This window comes from Tenrec ecaudatus, chromosome 9, assembly GCF_050624435.1.
Source record: "Tenrec ecaudatus isolate mTenEca1 chromosome 9, mTenEca1.hap1, whole genome shotgun sequence".
In the NCBI taxonomy this organism is placed as follows: Eukaryota; Metazoa; Chordata; class Mammalia; order Afrosoricida; family Tenrecidae; genus Tenrec; species Tenrec ecaudatus.
In genome coordinates, this window is record NC_134538.1 from 157,223,040 (window position 1) to 157,243,278 (window position 20,239).

The 20,239-nt window shown below is 46.8% G+C and overlaps 1 protein-coding gene across 1 annotated transcript in view; it reads left to right on the forward strand.

Annotated features, from left to right (window-relative positions):
• The first annotated feature begins 5,354 nt into the window (after window positions 1–5,354).
• IFT56 (intraflagellar transport 56) overlaps window positions 5,355–20,239 on the forward strand; it is a 46,889-nt gene continuing 32,004 nt past the window's right edge. Inside the window, exons 1-7 of the mRNA XM_075558722.1 lie at window positions 5,355–5,687; window positions 6,108–6,245; window positions 8,087–8,179; window positions 9,879–9,993; window positions 11,417–11,466; window positions 15,750–15,895; window positions 18,127–18,298. Of these exons, the coding sequence (XP_075414837.1) occupies window positions 5,685–5,687; window positions 6,108–6,245; window positions 8,087–8,179; window positions 9,879–9,993; window positions 11,417–11,466; window positions 15,750–15,895; window positions 18,127–18,298 (717 nt within the window). The 5' untranslated portion in view covers window positions 5,355–5,684. The remainder of the gene's footprint in view (window positions 5,688–6,107; window positions 6,246–8,086; window positions 8,180–9,878; window positions 9,994–11,416; window positions 11,467–15,749; window positions 15,896–18,126; window positions 18,299–20,239) is intronic.

Genomic DNA, 20,239 nt, shown 5'->3' on the forward strand with positions numbered 1-20,239 from the left:
TGGTTCCAGTGCCTAAAATCTAAACACCTGGCTTTCTGAATGCTATGGATGAGAGTGGAAGTCCAAACTCCATTTATAGGGCCCCCACCTGGGGGGTCCCCAGTGCCCACCAAAGAGCAATAGGAACAGCCCTGATATCAGACAAAGACCATTATCAAGAGGCTCTCAGGCCTATGACCTTGCCATTAGATTCCCCTTTGGACCTATCTTCAAGCTATCCTAGAATGCTTAATGTCATTTGCTTTTTCTTAGATTGAAGTCTGTCACTGTTTCATATGATCACTGTTATTTACTTATTTATTTATGTCCTTGTTTCATATATTTTTCTGTGTAGAGAAGCGAGGATTGAGGAAGACAGTCACTGAAGCAATAATTACCCCAGGGGCTGGAAAGAGGAGGGTGGGAGAAAGGGATGTCAACACCAAGGGGTGCAACTGATTGTGGTCATGAGTGCGACATCCTTCTTAATATGATGGAGCTATTGACTTGGAGGATGTGTGAATGAGAGTTTACTAACCCTAATTTTTTAAAAAAGAAAAAGTAAATCTTTCATTGGCTTCTTATAAGTTACTACCACCTTTTTATACCTTGGGTATTCCTCTCCAGGAAGTCTGGTGGTGCCATGGGGAAAGTGCCGGGCTGCGAACCAAGACGTCAGCAGTTTGAAGTCAGCAGCTGCTCCATGGGAGAAAGATGTTTCCATCTGCTTCTGGGAAGATGGCAGCCTTGGAACCCAGGAGGGAAGTGGCCCTCTGTCTTGCAGGGTTGCTGAGTTGGAATTGACGCCACAGTTGTGGGTTTGGCCTGGGGTAGTCCCTGTTCCCCCACAAAATAGGGCTGATCCATGTAATGGACAGGATATTACAGAAACAACAGCGTGACTTCCTGAAGTAGGCACAAAAACAGCACAGTCTCCTGACCTCGCCCACTCTTGGCTCACTGGCTCCGGGAGGTCAGCTGCCCAACAGTGAGGACATTTATGCAGACTGGCAGGAATGAAATCTGCAAGTGACTGGCTTCACATTGACTGCTGAAGGTAGCCAGCAGGTAAAGAACTCTTATAACTCCATCCTAAGAAAGGCGAGTGGGAGAAGCGTTTGAATAACCGTGTCTGTAAAGAAGATACACCAAGAGGCAAATGAAAAAATCACTGGCTTATTCGTTATCCAGATACAAAAATCAAACCCCAGAGGGAGGCGACTTCCCGCCCACGGCACTTGCAGTCATACAAAAAACAGGCAAGGTCAAGGGCCACAGAGGAAGTGGAGGATGTGGTGGTGGTGTCAAGTGGTACAGCCAGTGTGGAAAAAGGTTGCCAATTCCTCAATCAATTAGACACAGGAATATGTAGGGCTAGGCACATCCCAGGCCAAAGTGAATTGAGGCTATAGGGGCATGCAAGACCTTGGGCATGAATGTTCAAAAGCAGTCAACAAAAGTAAAAGGAATCTGGCTACCATGGGATGAATGGATACAATGGAGTATTAAAAACCAAATACCCAGTGGTAGGGAGTGTACAGCACTGCTGGATATGATTAAGCTATGGAATGGCATGATAGCGGGATTAGGTCCTAATAACAAAGTTAGAAAAATACATACTAATGGAAAGGTCTGGTGTAGCAGATTCGCCCATTGGGGGAAAAACTGCATTTTTTCTTCTTCTGTTACCCTCAAGTCCTTTCCAATTGATGTTTGAGCCAATCCCCCATCTCACGGAGACACATCCTCCTTTCACTCAGCCTCTTTTCACAGAGCCTTTTGTTTGTTTTTAAATCGTTATTGGGGACTCGTACAATTATCACAATCCATACACCCATCCATTGTGTCAAGCACATTTGTACATTTGTTGCCATCACCATTCTCAAAACATTTGCTTTCTACTTGAGCCCTTGGTATCAGCTCATTTTCCCTCTCCCTCCCTCCTAAACCCTTGATAATTTATAAACTGTTATTATTTTGTCATATCTTACACTGTCTGACATCTCCCTTCATCCACTTTTCTGTTGTCCGTCCCCCAGCGAGGAAGTTATATGTAGATCCTTGTAATTGGTTCCCCCTTTCTGCCCACCTTCCCTCTACCCTCTCAGTATCACCATTCTCACCACTGGTCCTGAAGGTTCATCTGTCCTGGATTCCCTGTGTTTCCAGTTCCTATCTGTACCAGTGTACATACTCTGGTCTAGCCAGATTTGTAAGGTATAATTGGGATCATCATAGTCGGTGGGGGACCCGATTCTTTACCAAGCATGATGTCTCATGATCCTTGCTTCTAAGGAACATTCCAGCTGTACTTCTTCCCAGACAGATTTATTTGTCCTTCTAGTAATTGATGGTGATGTTGACATTCTTTGCCAGTACCAACATTCATTGCATCAATCTTTCTACAGTCTTCTTTATTTACTGTTGAGCTGTCACATGCATACGAGGAGACTGAAAACACCATGGCTTGGATCACGTGACCTTGGTCAATCCTCAGACTGAAATCTTGCTCTCTAACACTGTAAGGAAAATTTTTGTAGCAGATTTATCCAATGTAATATGCCTTGTTATTTCTAGACTACGCTGCTTCAATGAGTATTGATTGTGGATTCAAGTAAAATGAAATCCTTGACCACTTCAAACTTGTCTCTATCATTGTGGTAGTTACATAATCTGGTGTCATCTTGCAAAGGGGTGGAGTCTAGCCTGTCAATTAGGTCACAGCTTGATGACCTCATTTGAAAGTACCATAGGGATAAATAGCTCACTGGAGGCCAGATACAGACAAAATCTCTCTGCTTCATCTTCCTGCTGATAAGACACATGTAGCTACGCCGATGTAGCCAGGGCCCTGGAACTGGAGGAGCCACATGAAGACCCACACCAGTGCTAAGATTCTTCCACTGCCACTGGATCCACAAGTCTTTTTACCCACTGGCCTGTGATCTTCCTGCATTCAGCGCCATTGCATGTGTTGTCTGAGTCTGAAGAGGAATTTATAGATTGATATCAGACACATGGGCTAATATCGGACTTATGGACTTGATCTGGATTGGGTTGGAATGCTTTAATGTATAACTTGCTCTTTGATATAAAGCTCTCTCTTACACATTTGATTCTCTAGTCAATTCGGACTAACACAATCATCATGTTGCTGCCTATTGGTTCAATTGTGGCATTTTTTGTGTTTTTTTAACCTTGAGTTGCAATTCATACTGAAGGCTGTGGTGTATAAGTGTTTCAATTCCTCCCCACTTTCAGCAAGCTGGGTTGTGTCATCTAAGTATCACAGGTTATAAATGAGCATTCCTCTGATGCTGATGTCATTTATGTCTTAATTTAGTTTAGCTTCCCAGATTATTTGCTTAACATACGGAGAGAATAAGTATGATGAGAAAGTACAAACCCCAAAGCAAATCTTTCCTGATTTCTTTTTCTTTTATTTTCTTTTAGTGGGAGGGTGAGTGAGTGATTTAGTGGGAGGGTGAGTGAGTGAGAGAGAGAGAGAGAGAGTGAGTGAGTCACCTTTCCTGATTTTAAACCACCTTGAATTCCCTTATTTTGTTTAAGTGATTGCCTCCAGGTCCATGCAAGGTTCTACAAGAACAAAATGAAGTATTCTGGAATTCCCATTCTTCTCAAGGTTGTCCTGTTTGTTATGATCCACACAATTGGATGTATTTGCATACTCAATAAAACATAAGTAAATATCTTTCTGGTATCCTCTGCTTTCCATCAAGATCCACCTGACATCACTAATGATATTCCTTGTTCCACATCCTCTTCTGAATCCAGCTTGAATATCTGGGAGCTCTTTGTTGATGTACTAGTGCAGCTCTTGAATTATCTTCAGCAAAATTATACTGGCATGTCATATTACTGGTGTTGTTCAGTATTTTTCTCATTCTGTTGGGTCACTTTTCCTTGGAATACTCAGAAGTAGGGATATCTTCCAGTTGGTTGGCCAGGTAGCTGTCTTCCAAATTTCTTGGCATAGACTGAGTGCTTCCAGTGTTTTATCAACTTGTTTTGGTTGGTGATCCATTAATTCCTGAAACCTTGGGTTTTGCTAATGCCTCTAGCACAGCTTGCACTTCTTTTAAGATTCACATTTTGAAATGATTAGAAGTGGAACAATTATCTTTGATATAGTGACTTTGTATTTGTTATTTTTTATGCTTCTTATATTGTTCAGCATTTTGCTTACAGAATAATTTAATATTGCAAATGAGAGCTTGAATCTTTCTTCACTTCCTTCAGCTTGTGATGTTCTTTTAGGTTTTCTAACTTTGCAGTTCAGTTATTGTCTTTTCAAGCTATTCTTTGAAATTTTGAGTTGGTTCTGGCTCACAGGGGGCCTATGTAAAACAGATGAAAACACCACCTAGTCTTGTATCATCCTCTTGTTACCCTTGAGCTCACTGAGCTCTTTTCCACTGGCCCTCTACTTTACGAAACATGATGTCCTTCTCTTGGGACTGGTCTCTCTTGATAACATGCACAAATTGTGTGAGATGAAGTCTCACTATCTTTATTTCTCAGGAGTATTCTGGTTGTACTTGATTCAAGACAGATTTGTTTATTCTCTTGGTAGTTCATAGTACTTTCAACATTCTTCCCCAGCACAATTCAAATGCAACGGTTCTTCTTAGGTCTTCCTTATTCAGTGTCCAACTTTCACATTCATATGATATGACTGAAACAATCATGGCTTGGGTAAGACACTCCTTAGTCCTCAAAGTAACAACCTACAACACTTAGGGGAGGTCTTGTGCAGCAGGTTTACCCAATGCAATGCACTGTTTGCTCTCTTGACTTCCGTTAGTATGACATCCTTGACAAGCTAATAAGTCATTCATTGACTCTCATTCATTGAATCACAGAAGGGGGTTGAGGTCTTGAGCATGACGAAGATGTAAAAGAATCTAAAAAATTGTATCTGCTTTTTAGGATCTTATGCAATACCTGGGTCTGCATAGTAATACGAGTTACTCAGGGGGTATTTAATGGGACTTAAACATGCCAACTCTGCAGATATAAACTCGGGGGATTACATTAGATGCTAGTTCCTCAGTGGGTTCCTTCTTTCTCGAGGTTGTCTGGACGTCTTTAAATCCTATTCTTGCGCTTGAGCTAAGTGGATTCAAGAGTAAGGCACACATTTAGTGGTTCAATCAACAAATAATTATGACTTTTTTTTAAAAATTGGGTATAGGTACCTAAGGTAACAAGCAACCTGTTGGTGCGTTGTTTTGGGGGCGCCGCAGCTTCCAAACGTTCACTCCCTGCCCAGGCGAGGCTTTCTCCGAGCTTCCGGTCACGTGCCAGCAGCGCCCCGGAGGTTGCTATGGAGCCCGACGCGGTCCAAACCGGAAGTGGGTCCCGGGCAACGACTTTCCCGAGAAACTTGCATTAGAAAGCAGTGCTTACGCGTTGACCACGAGGCCCCCGTCCCTGAAGTAGCGCCGCGGCAGCGGCCGGGGAAACTCCGGCTCGCGGAGAGGAAAGCGCCGCGTCCCCAGCGGCCGAGGCGCAGCGGAACCCGGACGCGGGCGGCCCAGGCTCCCGGCGGGCGCTGCTCGCGCAGGCCCAGCCTCCCGGCGGCGTTGCCGTAGAAACGGGGCGCGTCGAGCGGACGTGGCGGCGCGCCCGGGTTGCGCCTTCGCGGTCGGTGGGCCGAGGGGGCTCAGCGGACTGGCGCCAAGATGGTTAGTGGCCCCGCAGAGGGAGGGGGGACTTGGCGTGGGCGCCTGGGCTGGAGACGATTTCCGGGCCGCGTCGGGCTTTAGCGCTGGGCTCGGTGGCGGGCGTTTGCTCTCCCCGGGTTTCCGCGGGAACGGGGTGTACCTGTCAGGACCCCCCCCCCCCCCGGTGCTCTCTTCCCACCTCCCTCCCCTGCCCGCGGTCCTAAGCCGCGGCGGGCGAGAGGAGAGGCCGAGGGCAGCCGGAGATGACAGCCGCCGGACCAGTCCGCGCCCCGGGGCCGGCCGAGGAGTTGAGAGACGCTGAGAGTAGCTTTTGGTCCCGCAGAAGACTCCGTTATTGGACTCTGTGTTGCGCTCAGGACCCCAGGGACCGCCACCTGCCGCGGGGAGTGGCGCTCACGGCTGCCCTTGTGTCTTTCACAGATGCTCTCGAGGGCCAAACCCGCTGTGGGCGGGGAGCTCCCGCACACGAGCAAAAGGAAGAAGAAAGGCAGGAAGATTCCGAAGCTAGAGGAGCTCCTTTCTCAGCGGGATTTCACCGGCGCTATTACCCTTTTGGAGGTAATGTCCCACGAAGATTGCTGCCCCGGAGGTGACGGTCGGAGCAGAGATGAATGTTTCCCTTGGAACCGGTGGGCGTATCCTGGGGCTCTTCCCAGGAACCTCTTGTGAAGGTTGCATGGACGTAGTAGGGGCTGCAACAGCGCGATCAAACAAAGCCACGATGGTGCCCACACCAGGCACAGTTTGTTCTGCGGCACCGCAGTGCTCCTCATGTCAGGTCTGTGGCTCCCTGGCTCCCTGCCTTGGACATGTTATTAGGAGGGACCAGCCCTGGGAGGAGGGGGTAATGCCAGGTGAAGTAGAAGCTCAGGTGGGGTGGGAGGTGGGGAGAGAGAGAGAAAAGACCCTCAGTGAGCTGGATTGGCCCGTTGGTTGCACCAGTGTGCTCTCAAGGTGTAACCTTTGTGATGATGGGGTTTCCTGTGCACACAGGGTCGCCGTCAGTCAGAACTCCACTCTTAATAGGCCTTGGAGTCATCTAGACTTGTGTGCATTACTGGGCTCCTGCCCTGGGCAGTCACATTTCTCCCATGGGAAGCTGTGCTCTGACAGCTGAATCCCAGGAAACTGTTCTGTGGAAGGGACGCTTTACAGACTTGCTGTAAAGGGCGTCAAAAGGAGACGTTGGGCACTATTCCTACTCAGTCATTGGTTTCTTACCAGTGCGCTTTTGTGTTAAACTCATGGAATCTCTTTGGTGTCCCTTGTCAGGTATTGAAAGCTTGAACATTGACTTAAAAGCACCCCCTGGTGCTGTAAGTCGGGGCTGCCTGGGTTCTGTGGGCTTCTGTGTCTCTTCGCTGTTTCTTTCAGGCAGTGGCCACATGTTCCTAGACTGACTAGAGTGGGCAGGGGCCCAGGCTTGGTGCCGCAGGCATCCAGGGGCAGTGCCAGGCTGTGAAAGGGAACTGCTGTGCTTTGGGATCATGAGCAGACCTGTGCCCACACCGGTTTCTGGGCAAAGTAAAAGGAGACCGCAAGTAAGAATGGGTTCAGACTTAAGTTACTGATCTCAAATTGCTAGCATTTGGAGAAAGGAGGATTTCTCGTGACGTGGAGTTGGTTATGCCATACGTCTTTATCTCTGACCATTTGGTGTTAAAGGAGTGGCTTCTTCATGGGATGGCAGAGGCACTGCAGTGCTGTTGGATGCTTTTTCAAGACAGCTGGCTCACTGCTTGGTGGATCATCCAGGCTTTTCATTCATTGCCCTGCAGTGAAAAACCATGGTCTGAGATGGACACGTCACCTTCAGAAGTGTACAGGTGCAAATGGAGGCATGCCAAGAAACAGTAGCTTCCCTTTTTGGTGTTTTTTGTTTAATAAAAGTCTGATTTTTGCCACATGGTTTTTGACTTGCATTGTATGTTTTTGTGCCAGCGGGGCGAGAGTGCAGGGTGGGGGTGAGTGCAGCCCAGCAAGGGGCTCGTCTGTGGTGCATCTCCCTGCCTTGAGTTCTCTGTGCGACCTCACACCTCGGTCACTGAGCATGAACTAACTGCCTCCTCTAACACTCGGCTCCTTGCTACCCTCCAAGATGTTACTCTGGTCCTGGCAAATGTTTTCTGGAGGAAGGTTTAAGTAAATAGAGCAATGTCAGTGTGCACTCTTTGAAAATACAAATTCTTTGCTAGTTACGCTCCATCCCATAGAGATCAATTTATTTGAAGTGAATATTGTTTTGCTTCTGTTACTTATACATTCCTATCATTCATCAATAAAGTAAAGAGTGTTTAGAAACCATTCATCTTTTGAAACCAGAATTTTAAGATGCTTGTTCCTTAAACAATTGAAGAGATTAAAAAATATTTTTTGTTTCCATGATTTTTCCTCTGAAGTTCAAACGTCACGTGGGGGAGGAAGAGGAGGACACTAACCTGTGGATGGGCTACTGTGCCTTCCACCTGGGCGACTACAAGAGAGCCCTGGAGGTGAGTGAGAACATGGCACAAGTGTGCACAGAAAGGGGGCTTCCTCTTGGCACTGTCACAGAGCATGCCCGACACCCAACTCATGCCTGCCCTCCAGGGTTTCTGAGATCACAACTCTATGGGAGCTGAAGGCCTCATCTTTCTCCTGGGAAGTGGCTAATGAATTTGAGCCATAAACCTTGCAGTTAGCAGTCTGGTGCTTTCTTGACAGCACCACTAAGGCTCCTTTACTAATATGAAAACAGCCAAACACGCTGCCATCGATTCAATTCTGACTCATAGACACCCTATGGGACAGGGCAGACCTGCCCCTGTGGGTTTTTACGACTGCAATTCTTTATGGGAATAAGAAGCCTTGTCTTTCTCCAGAGGTGCAGCTGGTGGTTTCAAACTGCTAACTTGTGGTTAACAGCCTGACGTGCAAACCACTACTGCCACCAAGGAGGGGAAGAAAAACACAAGTGCTAAAGTCACTGTGCCTGCTGCCCCAGCTCTCCCCCATGACAGAACCGCCCCCAGTGGAAGTTCCTGTGGTGTCTTGCTTCCAAGCCTCTCTGGGTAGCTGGTGGAGTGTTACCTTGTTCCCTTTTGGTTTCTGATGCACACAGTCATACCACTGTTCAGACATATTTTGATAGCTGACGCTGATTGTCATCCCCACAGTATCACAGCCTTCTACCCCCTGCCTTCCTCTGCTTCCTGCTGCCACAGACTGTCTTTCCTCTCCCTGCCTTCTGAGCTGTCTCTCCCAGCAAACGCTGCCTTTTGACCTCATAAGAGTGGTCAGTTTAAGGAGAGTGCCAGATAGTAGCGGTTTATTAGAGAATGTTCAGGAGAGGAAACAATAGCCAGTTCAGACAATTGTATGGACATATATACTGTTGCTATTTCAACCCTTTGCAGCTGGCATGAAAGGTACAGCCAATGTCTCTTTATATAAAATGTTGCCATTTCAACCCTTTGTAGCAAGTGTGAAATGTACAGCCAGGTCTTTCCCAGCGTTTTCCAGCCCCCTTAGGAGAGACCGGTCTCTTCAGCACCCCTCACCCTCTCACCCACCTCTGGTAGTCTCTCCTCACCTTTGCTTCCTGAGCATTTGCTCCTCATAGGGATCAGACAGGATGTGTCCTTTTGTTTCTGCTTAACCCCCTCAGCAACATATTTGTATCCATTTGTAACATGTATCCATTTGTAACATGTGGGAACTTCATTTCTCTTTACAGTTAAACAATCAGCCTTTTGTATAAGATTGTGTCTGTGTGTGTCTTCTTTCAAAAGCGGTGCATTTTACTTAGTTCTTTTCTTTCTAGATACAGGAAAAATAGGATTATCTTTACATGTCCCAAGTATTGTTTTAGCAACGATGTTTTTTCCCTTCTCCTTGTAAACCCTCCCCATCTGCAACTCTGACTGTAAAACAAAGGATCCAAACTGAGAGAAAGAGACAGTCGCTCTGGGTCCAGCTACTTTCAATTCACACATGAACTTGTTCAACACGCCCCGCATATTCTTGACTCCCAGAAGGCATCCTAGAGAGAGTTGAAGGCTCCTTTTCAGGTACTGAGCATTGGGGAAGCAGATAATAGTCCCCAAATGTTCAGTTATCCCACCTTGGCAAGAAATCTTGCTCTGTCAGGAAAGCACGGCCCACAGGTGGCTTCACTGTCAGAACGAGATCACAGCCTCACCTGTGTTTCAGGAATATGAAAACGCAACAAAAGAGGAGAATTGCAACCCTGAAGTCTGGGTGAACCTGGCCTGCACTTATTTCTTTCTTGGGATGTACAAGCAAGCTGAAGCAGCTGGATTTAAAGGTAAATTAGGATATTCTTCACTTTGGAGGCTTTAATACAGCTCATTCTATTTCCGGTTATGGTAAACACAGTGGCATTAGAAAGCATTTTTTAAAATAGCCTTTAAAAAATAAATTTGAATAATTTTGTGCTTGAGGGGAAAGTTCATTCCCCGCTGTGCCCCCACCCCAGAAGCAGCTGCAGCTGAAAAGCAGCAGGAGGAAAGAGGAAGGATGAGCCCTCACTCAGGCCTCGAGGTAGCGCTGGGGGAGCCTCTGAGGCTCTGAGTGGCGGTGGCCCCTCTCTCAGGTCCAGTGGTGATGGTGTATCCTTTCTGACGCTTGGTGGGGGTGGGGCTCTCTCAAGCCCTGTGGCATTGGTAGAACCTCTCCGAGGCTCTGTGGTGGTGGTAGGGGGTCTCTCTAAGTCTTAGGGGGTAGGGGATGGGGGGAGTTTTCTCTCAGGCTCTTAGTGGTGGTGGTGGTAGAGGTGGAGAAGCCACTGACAGGGCCTTCTCAGGCCCATGATGGTGCTGGGCCTCCCTCAGGCCTGTGTGTCTCAGTCCCTTGTGGCGTGGTCCTCAGGCTGTGGGCAGGAGGTGGACTGTAGTTATCCACCCTCGGTGGATCTGACAGCAGCTTCCCCCACTGCTGAGTGAGAAACCCAGTAATTTTCCCTTGAAGAAGCCAGACTTCTCTTTCCTGTTCTGACCGTCATCTCGGGAGAACTGTTCTTAAGATCACAGTTGCGTGTAGGCGCCAGAGAGTAGCCGTGGGAAGATGATGGTGTGGACCAGATGAAAAAATGCAGGCAGTGTGGACAAAGGTGAGAGAAGAATATCCCTGGGGGAAGTCTTAAGAGACATAACTGATGCTCAGTTTGATGGAGAATGTGGAACTTGAAACCTTTACCCTCCCCTCTCTCCCCCTCCCCCACCCCACCCCTTTTTTAGAGCGAAGTGTGACATTTTAGAGCAAAGTGTGAGATACAGGATTGGACATTCAGAAGGAGGAGAGTCTGCTAAGGGTGTGAAGGAAGCTTGGAAGTTGAACAGTGTTAATTAGCCTCCTGCCTGGGTTGCCTGCTTCAGTGTAGCTGGTGGTCATCACCTTAGAGGAGCTGTGGGATTGAGGTCGGGCAAGTCTTTAGGCAGAGCTAGCCGTGGATTGTGGAGCAGGAGGTTCTGGAAAGGTTTGGCCAGGAAGAACCGCTGAAAGAGAGGGCCCTCGCACCACGCTGCGACCACTGCAGACCTGTGTCCATCCCCGTGCTCAGTTCAGCATGAGCAACACCTGTGGGGCGTGCTCCCTCACCGAGTGTGGAGCCTGTACTGTGGGTCACGGGGTCTACCGGGCTGCAAAGAGCAGAGCCCCACAACACTGCCCACAGAAGGTTCCGCTCTTAACAAGCAGTTGAGTGAGCAGTTTGTTTGTTTGATTTTCAGCTCCCAAAAGCCGCCTCCAGAACCGGCTGCTCTTCCACCTGGCTCACAAGGTACCCATGTTTCCAGCTCACGCTGCTTCTAGCTTGCACCTGCCTTTCTCTTGCTCCCACCTCGGGTCCCACCCTGGAGAAAGATAATCAACTAGAAATCCGCGTTCATGGTATTTCCTACAAGTAGAAATAAGTTCGAAGTCAGGGTTTCTCCTCCCTCCATGGCCTCTGCCCATGGACTCTGTTTAGAGATGCTCGCTTTTAGGTCCTGACGCTGTGGTGGTTCAGGAAGGTTAGTCTGTCTTTTAGGAAAAAGTTAATGGAAAAATGAAATGAAAAGATAAGGGAACTTTTCCAGGCTCTGCCTCCTGGGTCTCTTGCTGCTGCTTTAATGGTATAGCTGCCATCTGGATCCAGGAGGTTCACTGTGCAGAGATCTTAGGTTCAGAGGAGAAACTATTCCTGCCTCTTGCTAGTAATAAGATTCTTCCTCCTCCTGCAGAGGGTTAATTTTATACACAGCAAGGTGGCACTCCAGGAAATCCTGGTCCTAATTACTCACAGGTGAATCCTGTAAGTATCTTCCCCGACCTTCTTCCAGTGCCCATGAAGGGAAAGGTCATTAGTAGGTGGGGGTGTAGTACTACAGGTAGGTATGTATTTTCTTCTAGCGTTTTTGAAGATGGTCCTTCATTGTTCTCAGCTTCTATTGTTTCCACCCAGTCTTATTGTAGCTCATTTAAAGGTTGTGTGTTGTTTTTCCTGACTGTGCTTGAGATTTAGTCACTGTCTTTGACTTTTAACACCCTGAGAATGGACTATGAAGAATAAATACAAGGGGGTGCCCCCCCCTAAAAAAATAGGAATTACGCTGGGCAGTGGAGCTTTCACAGTAGAATGCATTTTTGCAGCTCACTCTGCGTTCGTGCACCCAGTGGGGTCACCTGGGAAGACTCTGGTCACGGTGATTTTTTTCCTAAAAGTAGTTTTGCTTGAACCTGTGAAGATGTTTCCTGTTCAGGGAAAAGTGCCATAGAAACTGTTGTGAGTTGAACACAGCTGACAAGGACAACACTGTGGGGAAACTCAGGTGTGCACATGGTTTTTGTTTAAAAAAGATCAAGTATCGATTGATGTCAAGCCTCGTTCCGGACACCCATCAGCTTCCCAGACGGATGAAAATGTTGACAAAATGCATGCACTTTTGCTCGGGTACCGACGCTGGGCCATTTAAGTGATGGGGAAGTTATCTGGATCATCTTGGAGCTTGGCTCGGCGAGTTTGAACAGAAGATTTGAGAATGAGAAGGGTTGGGTGAAATGTGAGCCTTGGGTTCTGACTGACCAGGAAAAAGAGGGTTGAGTAGAAATATGCCGAGCTTTGAAAGAACAACTCTGAGATGACCCATATTTTGTTCCAAGGTCATTACCGGTGAGGAGACATGATGCTGTTCTTACAACCCTGAACCCTTACAACATCAACCAAGCCAAGATGTCATCGTCACCTGACCCCCAAACAAAAACTGCTCATCAAGTGAAATCAAAGATCAAGACGATGCTTATTTGTTTTTGTTTTTATTGAGGGGGATAGTGCATTTGGAGTTTGCTCTACCAGGTCAGGCGGTTAATCAAGCTTTCTATTTAGAACAGTGGATCTCAACCTTGCTCATGCTGCGGCCCTTTAATACAGTTCCTCATGTGCTGACCCCCCCCTACCGTAAAATTACTTGTGTTGCCACTTCATAACTGTAATTTTGCTACTGTTACGAATCGGGCAACCCCTGTGCAAAGGTTGTTTTACCCCCCCAAAGGGGTCGTGACCCATAGGTTGAGAACCGCTGTTTTAGAGGTTCTGAAAAGATGTGTGACAAAAAAGGCAGATGGGGGACTGGTTTTGCCACCACATTTGACAATGCACTTGTTCACACAGTGATCTCAGTGCACCAGTTTTTGTTAAAAAGAACCCCAGCATACCTCTCTTGCCCCACGCCCCTGACTCACTTGACTTTGCTCCATGTGATTGTTTTGTTTCCTTGAATGAAGAGGGATATGAAAGGACAGCAGTTTGACAACCAAGACGAGGTGAAGAAAAAAACAAGGGAGGTGCTGTCAGCCACTCAAACAGATATGTTTGAAAACGGTTTCTAAGAATGGAATCACAGAGTTGACAGATGTAATGGAGAGTACTTTGAAGACGATGTAGTTGTTTGGTGTAAAATTTTAACTACCTAGCTTAGTGAAGGGATTCCACTTTTTTGGAGGATGCCTCCTCAGAGGCTGTCCAGTTCAGAGGAATTAGCCACTGACAGCCTTATGGGTAGACTCAGAACATTGTCAGATCCTGAAAAGCTCATGAGTAGAAGTAGAACATTATCAGGAACTGTGCCAGGAGATGAGCCTCTCACTAGGAGGGAGGCAGAGCTGCCTTCTCCAAGCAGAGTCGGCTGTAGTGCGTGGAATGAGTAAAGCCCAGGTGGGGAAGCCTTGGGGACCTGCATCTGCTCATGAGGCAGGACCCAAAGCAGCTGCAAGTCAGTCACTGGAACTTGGAACGTGTGAAGTACGAACTAGGAAAATTGGAAGTTAAAACTGAAATGGAACACAGGAAGATTGATATTCTAAGTGTTAGTGAGCCGAAATGGACTGGTATTGGCCATCAAATCAGAAAATCATACCGTTTACTGTGCCAAGTTTGACAGATTCAAGAGGAATGGCATTACATTTATTGTCAAAGGGGACATTTCAAGACAATCTTGAAGTACAATGCTGTTGGTGATAGAGTAATAATCTATTTGCCCACAAGAAAATACAGGCAGTACAACTATTATTCAAAAGTTATACACTAACCACAGAAGTTCAGTGATGCAAAAGTTGAAGAATTCTACCAATGCCTTTGGTCTGAACTTGATCAAATATGCAATCAAGATGCATTGATATTTATTGGAGACTGGCATGCCAAAGTTGGAAACAAAGAAGAAGGAACAGTCGTTGGAAAATGTGGTCTTGAGAGAAATGAAGCGAGAGATCACGTGATTGTATTTTGCAAGACCAACTACTTGTTCATCACAAATACCTTTTTCAACAACACACATGGATTTCTCCATGTGGAATATATAGAAATCAAACTGACTACATCTGTGGGAAAAGATGATAGAGAAATGCACTGTCAGCAACGAAAACCCGGCCAGGGGCTGACGGTGAAAAAGACCATCAATTGCTCATGTGTAAGTTCAGGTTGAAGCTGAAGAAAATTAAAACAAGTCCATGAGAGCCAAAATACGATCCTGCATATGACCCACCTGGGTTTTGCCTATATCAAGAACAGATTCGACACATCTCAACACTAATGACAGAAGACCTGATGAGCTGTGGGGTGACATCATTCTACCTAATCCGAACGCCGTATTTAACAATTTTTCCAGTGTTGTGATTGACGTCTTTCCTATTTTATGCCCAGTGCAGTAGTACTATCTGGAGCCAATTTTCATGATGTTTATTATCAATTAAACAAAGCACGCACAGGCAGAGAAGGAAACAGACTCACAAGCCTTTCTGAGCTTGACCTTGGCATCCAGAGCTGCATTTCTTTGCTTACCGCATCAAGTCAAGCTTGAAATAACTCTTACAGAGATTCCTCTAATGGACCAGTGATCAAAGTGGATTTTAGCTTCAGAGTTCATTTGTGTGTATGTGGAAAGAACTTGGTTTTGCAGCTTTTAAGTTTATAAGCCAGTTTCTACACCAGGCGGAAGTTGTCTCCGAGTGCCTTTAGGCCACTCCGAAGAGCGTGGCTGCACATGCCCTACCCCAAAAAAGGCCGCCATGATTTCAGGGCCTCTACCAAAATCCACCCTTCCAGGGTGGAAGGGAATTCTGTCTGTCTGCAGCCATCACCGAAAAGCCGATAGACTTACATAGACAGGAAAAGCCCCACCTTGAGAAAGACAATCAAAGGAAGAAAGAAGAAAGACCAAAAGTCCCCGCCATCGAGTCCATTCTGACTCAGAGCAACCCCCATGGGTTTCTGAAACTGACTCTGCGGGAGTAGGACGCCGCCGCCTGTACAGAGAACGTCGTAGGAGAGGCTGAGAGTAAAGAGCCATAGAAAGAGGAGAGGAAGAGAGTGGGAAGAAGCAGAAGTCACGCACTGGCCTTGACTGCGGGCAGTGCCTCCAGAGGCTGCCCTCTGAGGGAGGAGGACGGGGTACCAAAGGAGCTGGGAGGAGGGAGAAGCACAGAGGTGGAGGGGGGGGAGGGGCTGGAGCCACAGACATGCAGGGCTTGGTTTCCATAAGCAGGGCCCTAATAAGCAAGCATTTTCTACTCTCTCTTTCACGATTTTAGTTTAATGATGAAAAGAAGTTGATGAACTTCCATCAGAATCTTCAGGATATCACAGAAGACCAACTCAGTCTGGCCTCCATCCACTACATGAGGTCTCACTACCAGGAAGCCATCGACATTTACAAGCGCATTCTGCTGGATAACAGGTCCGTGCACTTCTTCACACACAGTGCCATGCACCTTCTGATACCCTTCTGCAGCCAGTGTGGCTGGGGGCCTGGTGTCCCAGTCAAGGCACCGCTGCTCAGCCAGTGTCCTGATGAGACGAGGAACCCAGAGAGTGTCTAGGCTCCCCAGTCACTCCTTGCCCCGTCAAGGATCCTGCTTTGACGTCTCCCCCAGTCATCCCCCATGAAATTCTCACACCAGAGGGACACCGTGCATCTCTTTGTGGGCTGTATGTCTGTATGAGGGTTGGGTAAAAAGCCTTGCTACTGGGGTTCCAGTTGGTATACACATGGTACATTCTAAACAAAATGTGTTTAGATGTGTGATCAGTAGAGGGCTGCAGACAAGTTCTCTCTGCAATACATTTGTCTCCTTGATGTTTCTTTCACTGAAAAAAGGTCCAAGGCTATCAGCTGGGCCAGTGCAGTGCAGAGCAGAGTGGTCAGCTTTTGGAAGGTTCTGGTAGCTGTTTAGGGAGGTTTCCAAATGGATAATCTGGATAGATTTTCTCAAAGGCCACGGTGTAATCATGGGCACCTTTAAGGGAAGAGGTTTAAGCCAATGGAAGACTGAAATTGTTCCCCTCAGGTTCATGCACCTGCTTGCTTTTCTAAGGGAGAGCAAGGGCTGACTTCTAAGAATCTCACCAGGACAGCTTGCCCCATCTGGCGTCTACGTCTCTTACCTATTCAGACTTCTTTTTGTTTCTTAAAAGGACTACAACGTGAGTCCCTGGAGGACGCCAAAACAACCGCTGTGACTTGGTGGTCAGCGCAAGAGCACAGAGTCCTTTTGTGTCAGGGGAGCCAGCCCCTAACATCACCACAGGCCCGGCAGGCGCAATTGTACAGTGATAATAAGTAAAATTATAGTAAAGTCATAGAGAATAAGAGATGGAAATGATGGAGTCAGACTCATTTCATGGTAGCACGCTCACCTCAGCTCCTCTTGGTGGTAGAGGCCAGGGGGGAGGGGAAAGGGGAGGAGACCAGGGAAGAGGGGATGCGGAAGAGAGCCAGGAGGAGAGAGAGAGATTCATTGCTAACCAAGGCATATATATCTTTGGGAGACGTGCAAGCCCCCTAATTACAGGTAAAGACATCCGTCACAGGCAAGGGTTGTATTATAGGTAATACAGTAATGGGAGGGGGACAATCTAGGGATGTACATGCAGTAGGAAGAGGAGGGATTAAGGATAGAAATGTGACAATATGGGTGGATCCTAGATTCATGACGGCAGTTGAACCTTGATTGCCCTAGAGCTGGAGACTTTATTTAGCCTGAACTTTCAGGGGAAGCAATCCACTGTCCCAAACAGCAGGGAGTGAGCCCCACCTATTGTGGAAGGAACAGTAGTGTCTGCTTGCTCTGGAGGGCTGGAATCTTCAGGGAGATAACTTTGACAATCATTTTACCATAAGTTTCAAGCAGTGTCCTAAGTCTAACATATCTATTTGGGGGAGTAGAGCTGGGGAACAGTCTTTTTTTTGAGTGGGGGACAGTCTTTTTGTGTCCCACACTTTGGGGGCAAGAGCAAGAGCTATGTGTATATACCCAGATGGAGGACATGCCCGGAAACAGTAACTTTACCTTTTGATATTTTGTTTAACAAGAGTTACTGTGATTCTCTAATGACTTATCCTCATATGTCTATACATACACGTAAAATGAGTGCAGTTTTCTCACACGTACACACACGATCCATCTTCTGCCCCTGTGAGGGCAGTGCCCAGTCTCTGAGAACCAACAAGCTGGGTGTTGCAGTCCCAATGCCATCGTTAGAGTATCATAACTCATCAATAAATGAGGATCAGGTCATTCTGAAGACCATACCTCTCCAGCGTCCTGGTCACCGAGCCCCCGTGGCCTGCCTGGCCATCCTCTGTGTGGACTGTGCCAATCTGTGTTAGGCTCGGGCCCAGGCGGGCTTGGTTAGTGTGGTCAGTGTGCCATCACCAGCAGGTAAGGTAGGAGATGACGGTTCTCGTCCTTCTAGTCTTCATGTTACAACAGCAAGATCTTTCCGGGGGTGGGGGCCGGGGGGGCCGCGAGGGAGAAGAGCAGATCATCAGTGTTCCGCCCCTGCCCCCGTCTTCACATGGCAAACTCAGGAACTGCCCTCCTGAGCCACGCACAAAAGGCTGTGTGTTCCGACATTTCTGGCAGTAGGCCCAAGGAGCTGTTAACCTTTCCTCTTTTCACTTCGTAGGGAGTACCTTGCCCTCAATGTGTACGTGGCCCTCTGCTACTACAAGCTGGACTACTACGATGTGTCTCAAGAAGTCCTGGCCGTTTACCTGCAACAGATTCCTGATAGCACCATCGCCCTCAACCTGAAGGCCTGTAATCATTTTCGCCTGTACAACGGCAAAGCAGCCGAGGTAGTCAGATTTATCTTGAGGAGGTTTTGTAAAAATGCCCTTTGTCAGATTCATTTGCTTCCTGTGTGAATTTTCTCCGAGTCTTGTGTTAATAGTGCTCAGCTATAGAATTTTATCAACACCATGCATTTTGCATCAAAAACTCAAAAACTCAAACTCACTCCCATCAAGTTGACGACTCCTAGAGACCCTGTAGGACAGCCCCCCTAAGCTTCTCTCATCACCTGTAATGGCGGCAAGTCCTACTGAGATGTTTTCCTGTGTCAAGTAAACTTGACCCATTGAATTGATTTCACCACATAGTGAAGCCTGTAGGACACAGTCGAACTGTCCCATAAGGTTCCAAGATGCTGGATCTTCATGGAAGCAGGTAGCTTCGTCCTGCTCCCACCCAGTAGCTGCTAGCTTTCAACCACCCACCCCCAATGCTTAACCGACGAAGTCACAAACCCAACTTGGCTGGACTGTGTTTCTTACTTTGTATGTATCCCAGGACTCACTCCACTCATTGTTTAAGAATTTTGCAACAATACTTACTGACATTGATTATAAATTTTCTTTTTGTGTTTTTTGGGGGTATTGCTCATAGTAGATTCTACCACGAGAGTTGTACCCGCCTCACTGAATGAACTGGGGAGGCTGCCACACGTCTCGGTTGTCTTGAGGAGGTTGTATGAGGCTGTGTAAGACTGAGTCTATTCTTCAGTGTTTGGGAGAATGTACTGATGAAGAAATCTAGGCTGGGCAGGTTTTAAATGGTCAATTAAAGGTATTCAATGGTCATAAGACTAATTCACGTTTTCTACTTTTTCTTGTATCATTTCTGGAAAGTTGTATTTTTTTCAAAGTTTGAACCTTATATTTACATTTTCTTTTGTGGGGAGAGGGTGGTTTTTGGAACAACTTTAGGTCTTCTTAATAATCTCGTAATTGTTTTTAAAATAACTTTTTGTACTTTTCTCTATTAGTTTCTTTTGTTTGTGTAGTGATTTGCTGTGATTTTTTATGTGCTTGAAGGTGGGTGCTTAGCTTATAAAATCTCAGCCTTCTTTTCTCACATACCATTTAAGGTTATAGAGTCCAAAGCTCTTCCTCCTGCTCCTGATTTCGCTGCCTTTCAGCTTGGAGAATCTACGCTGACATCTCATGGTCAATATGAGCTCGTGCTTTGGGGTAGCCGTCCTAAGTTTCCCCGAGGTGGGGAATTTTCCAGTGACGGTTTTGTCTGTGATTTGTAGTATCATTGCATTATAGCCTGAGAGCATGTCTTGAATACTTTTGTCAAATTTCTTGGGACTTGACTTGTGGCTCCAGGATACGGTGAATTTTTCCAAGCTTGGCGTGTATCCTTGACTGGAATATGTACTTTGAAGATATTGGTGCAAAATTTCATATACAAGTATCCCTACTTTTGAATATTTTGCTGTGTAGCACTTTTGCTTTTACAAAAGAGCCTGTTTTCATTAACTGAAAGAAATTGAAAGCCGGTTTTTTTCTTTTACAAAAAAACGGCAAGAACAAAAGCAGCAGCATTCGGTGTTTGCTTTGTGGTGAGCCCTTAGGAGACAGCGCAGGAGCGGCGTCGTCAAGGTCCCTCTCTGGGGACGCCACCCCACGTCTCAGCGTACTCACCACACCAGAGCTCCGGCCGGTGTCTGGACACTGTGTGTCAGCGTTCTTTCCTGTGACTTGCTGGGCTGTGTTGACTTTGGGAGTCCTCAAAAAAATGCCCCGTTACATTAATGGTCATTGCTACTTCACTTTACATTTTAGCTTATGAAAGATTTTATAGGAATCCTTTCTCTACTTTTGGATAGTGAGCAAAACTTACATGTCATTTTTTCTGCCGTTTGACAGTTTCTCTATGTTCCTCCCATTATATCTGCTGAACACCAGTTACTGAGACAGGTGTGTTTAAATCTCCCACTCTAATTGTGAATT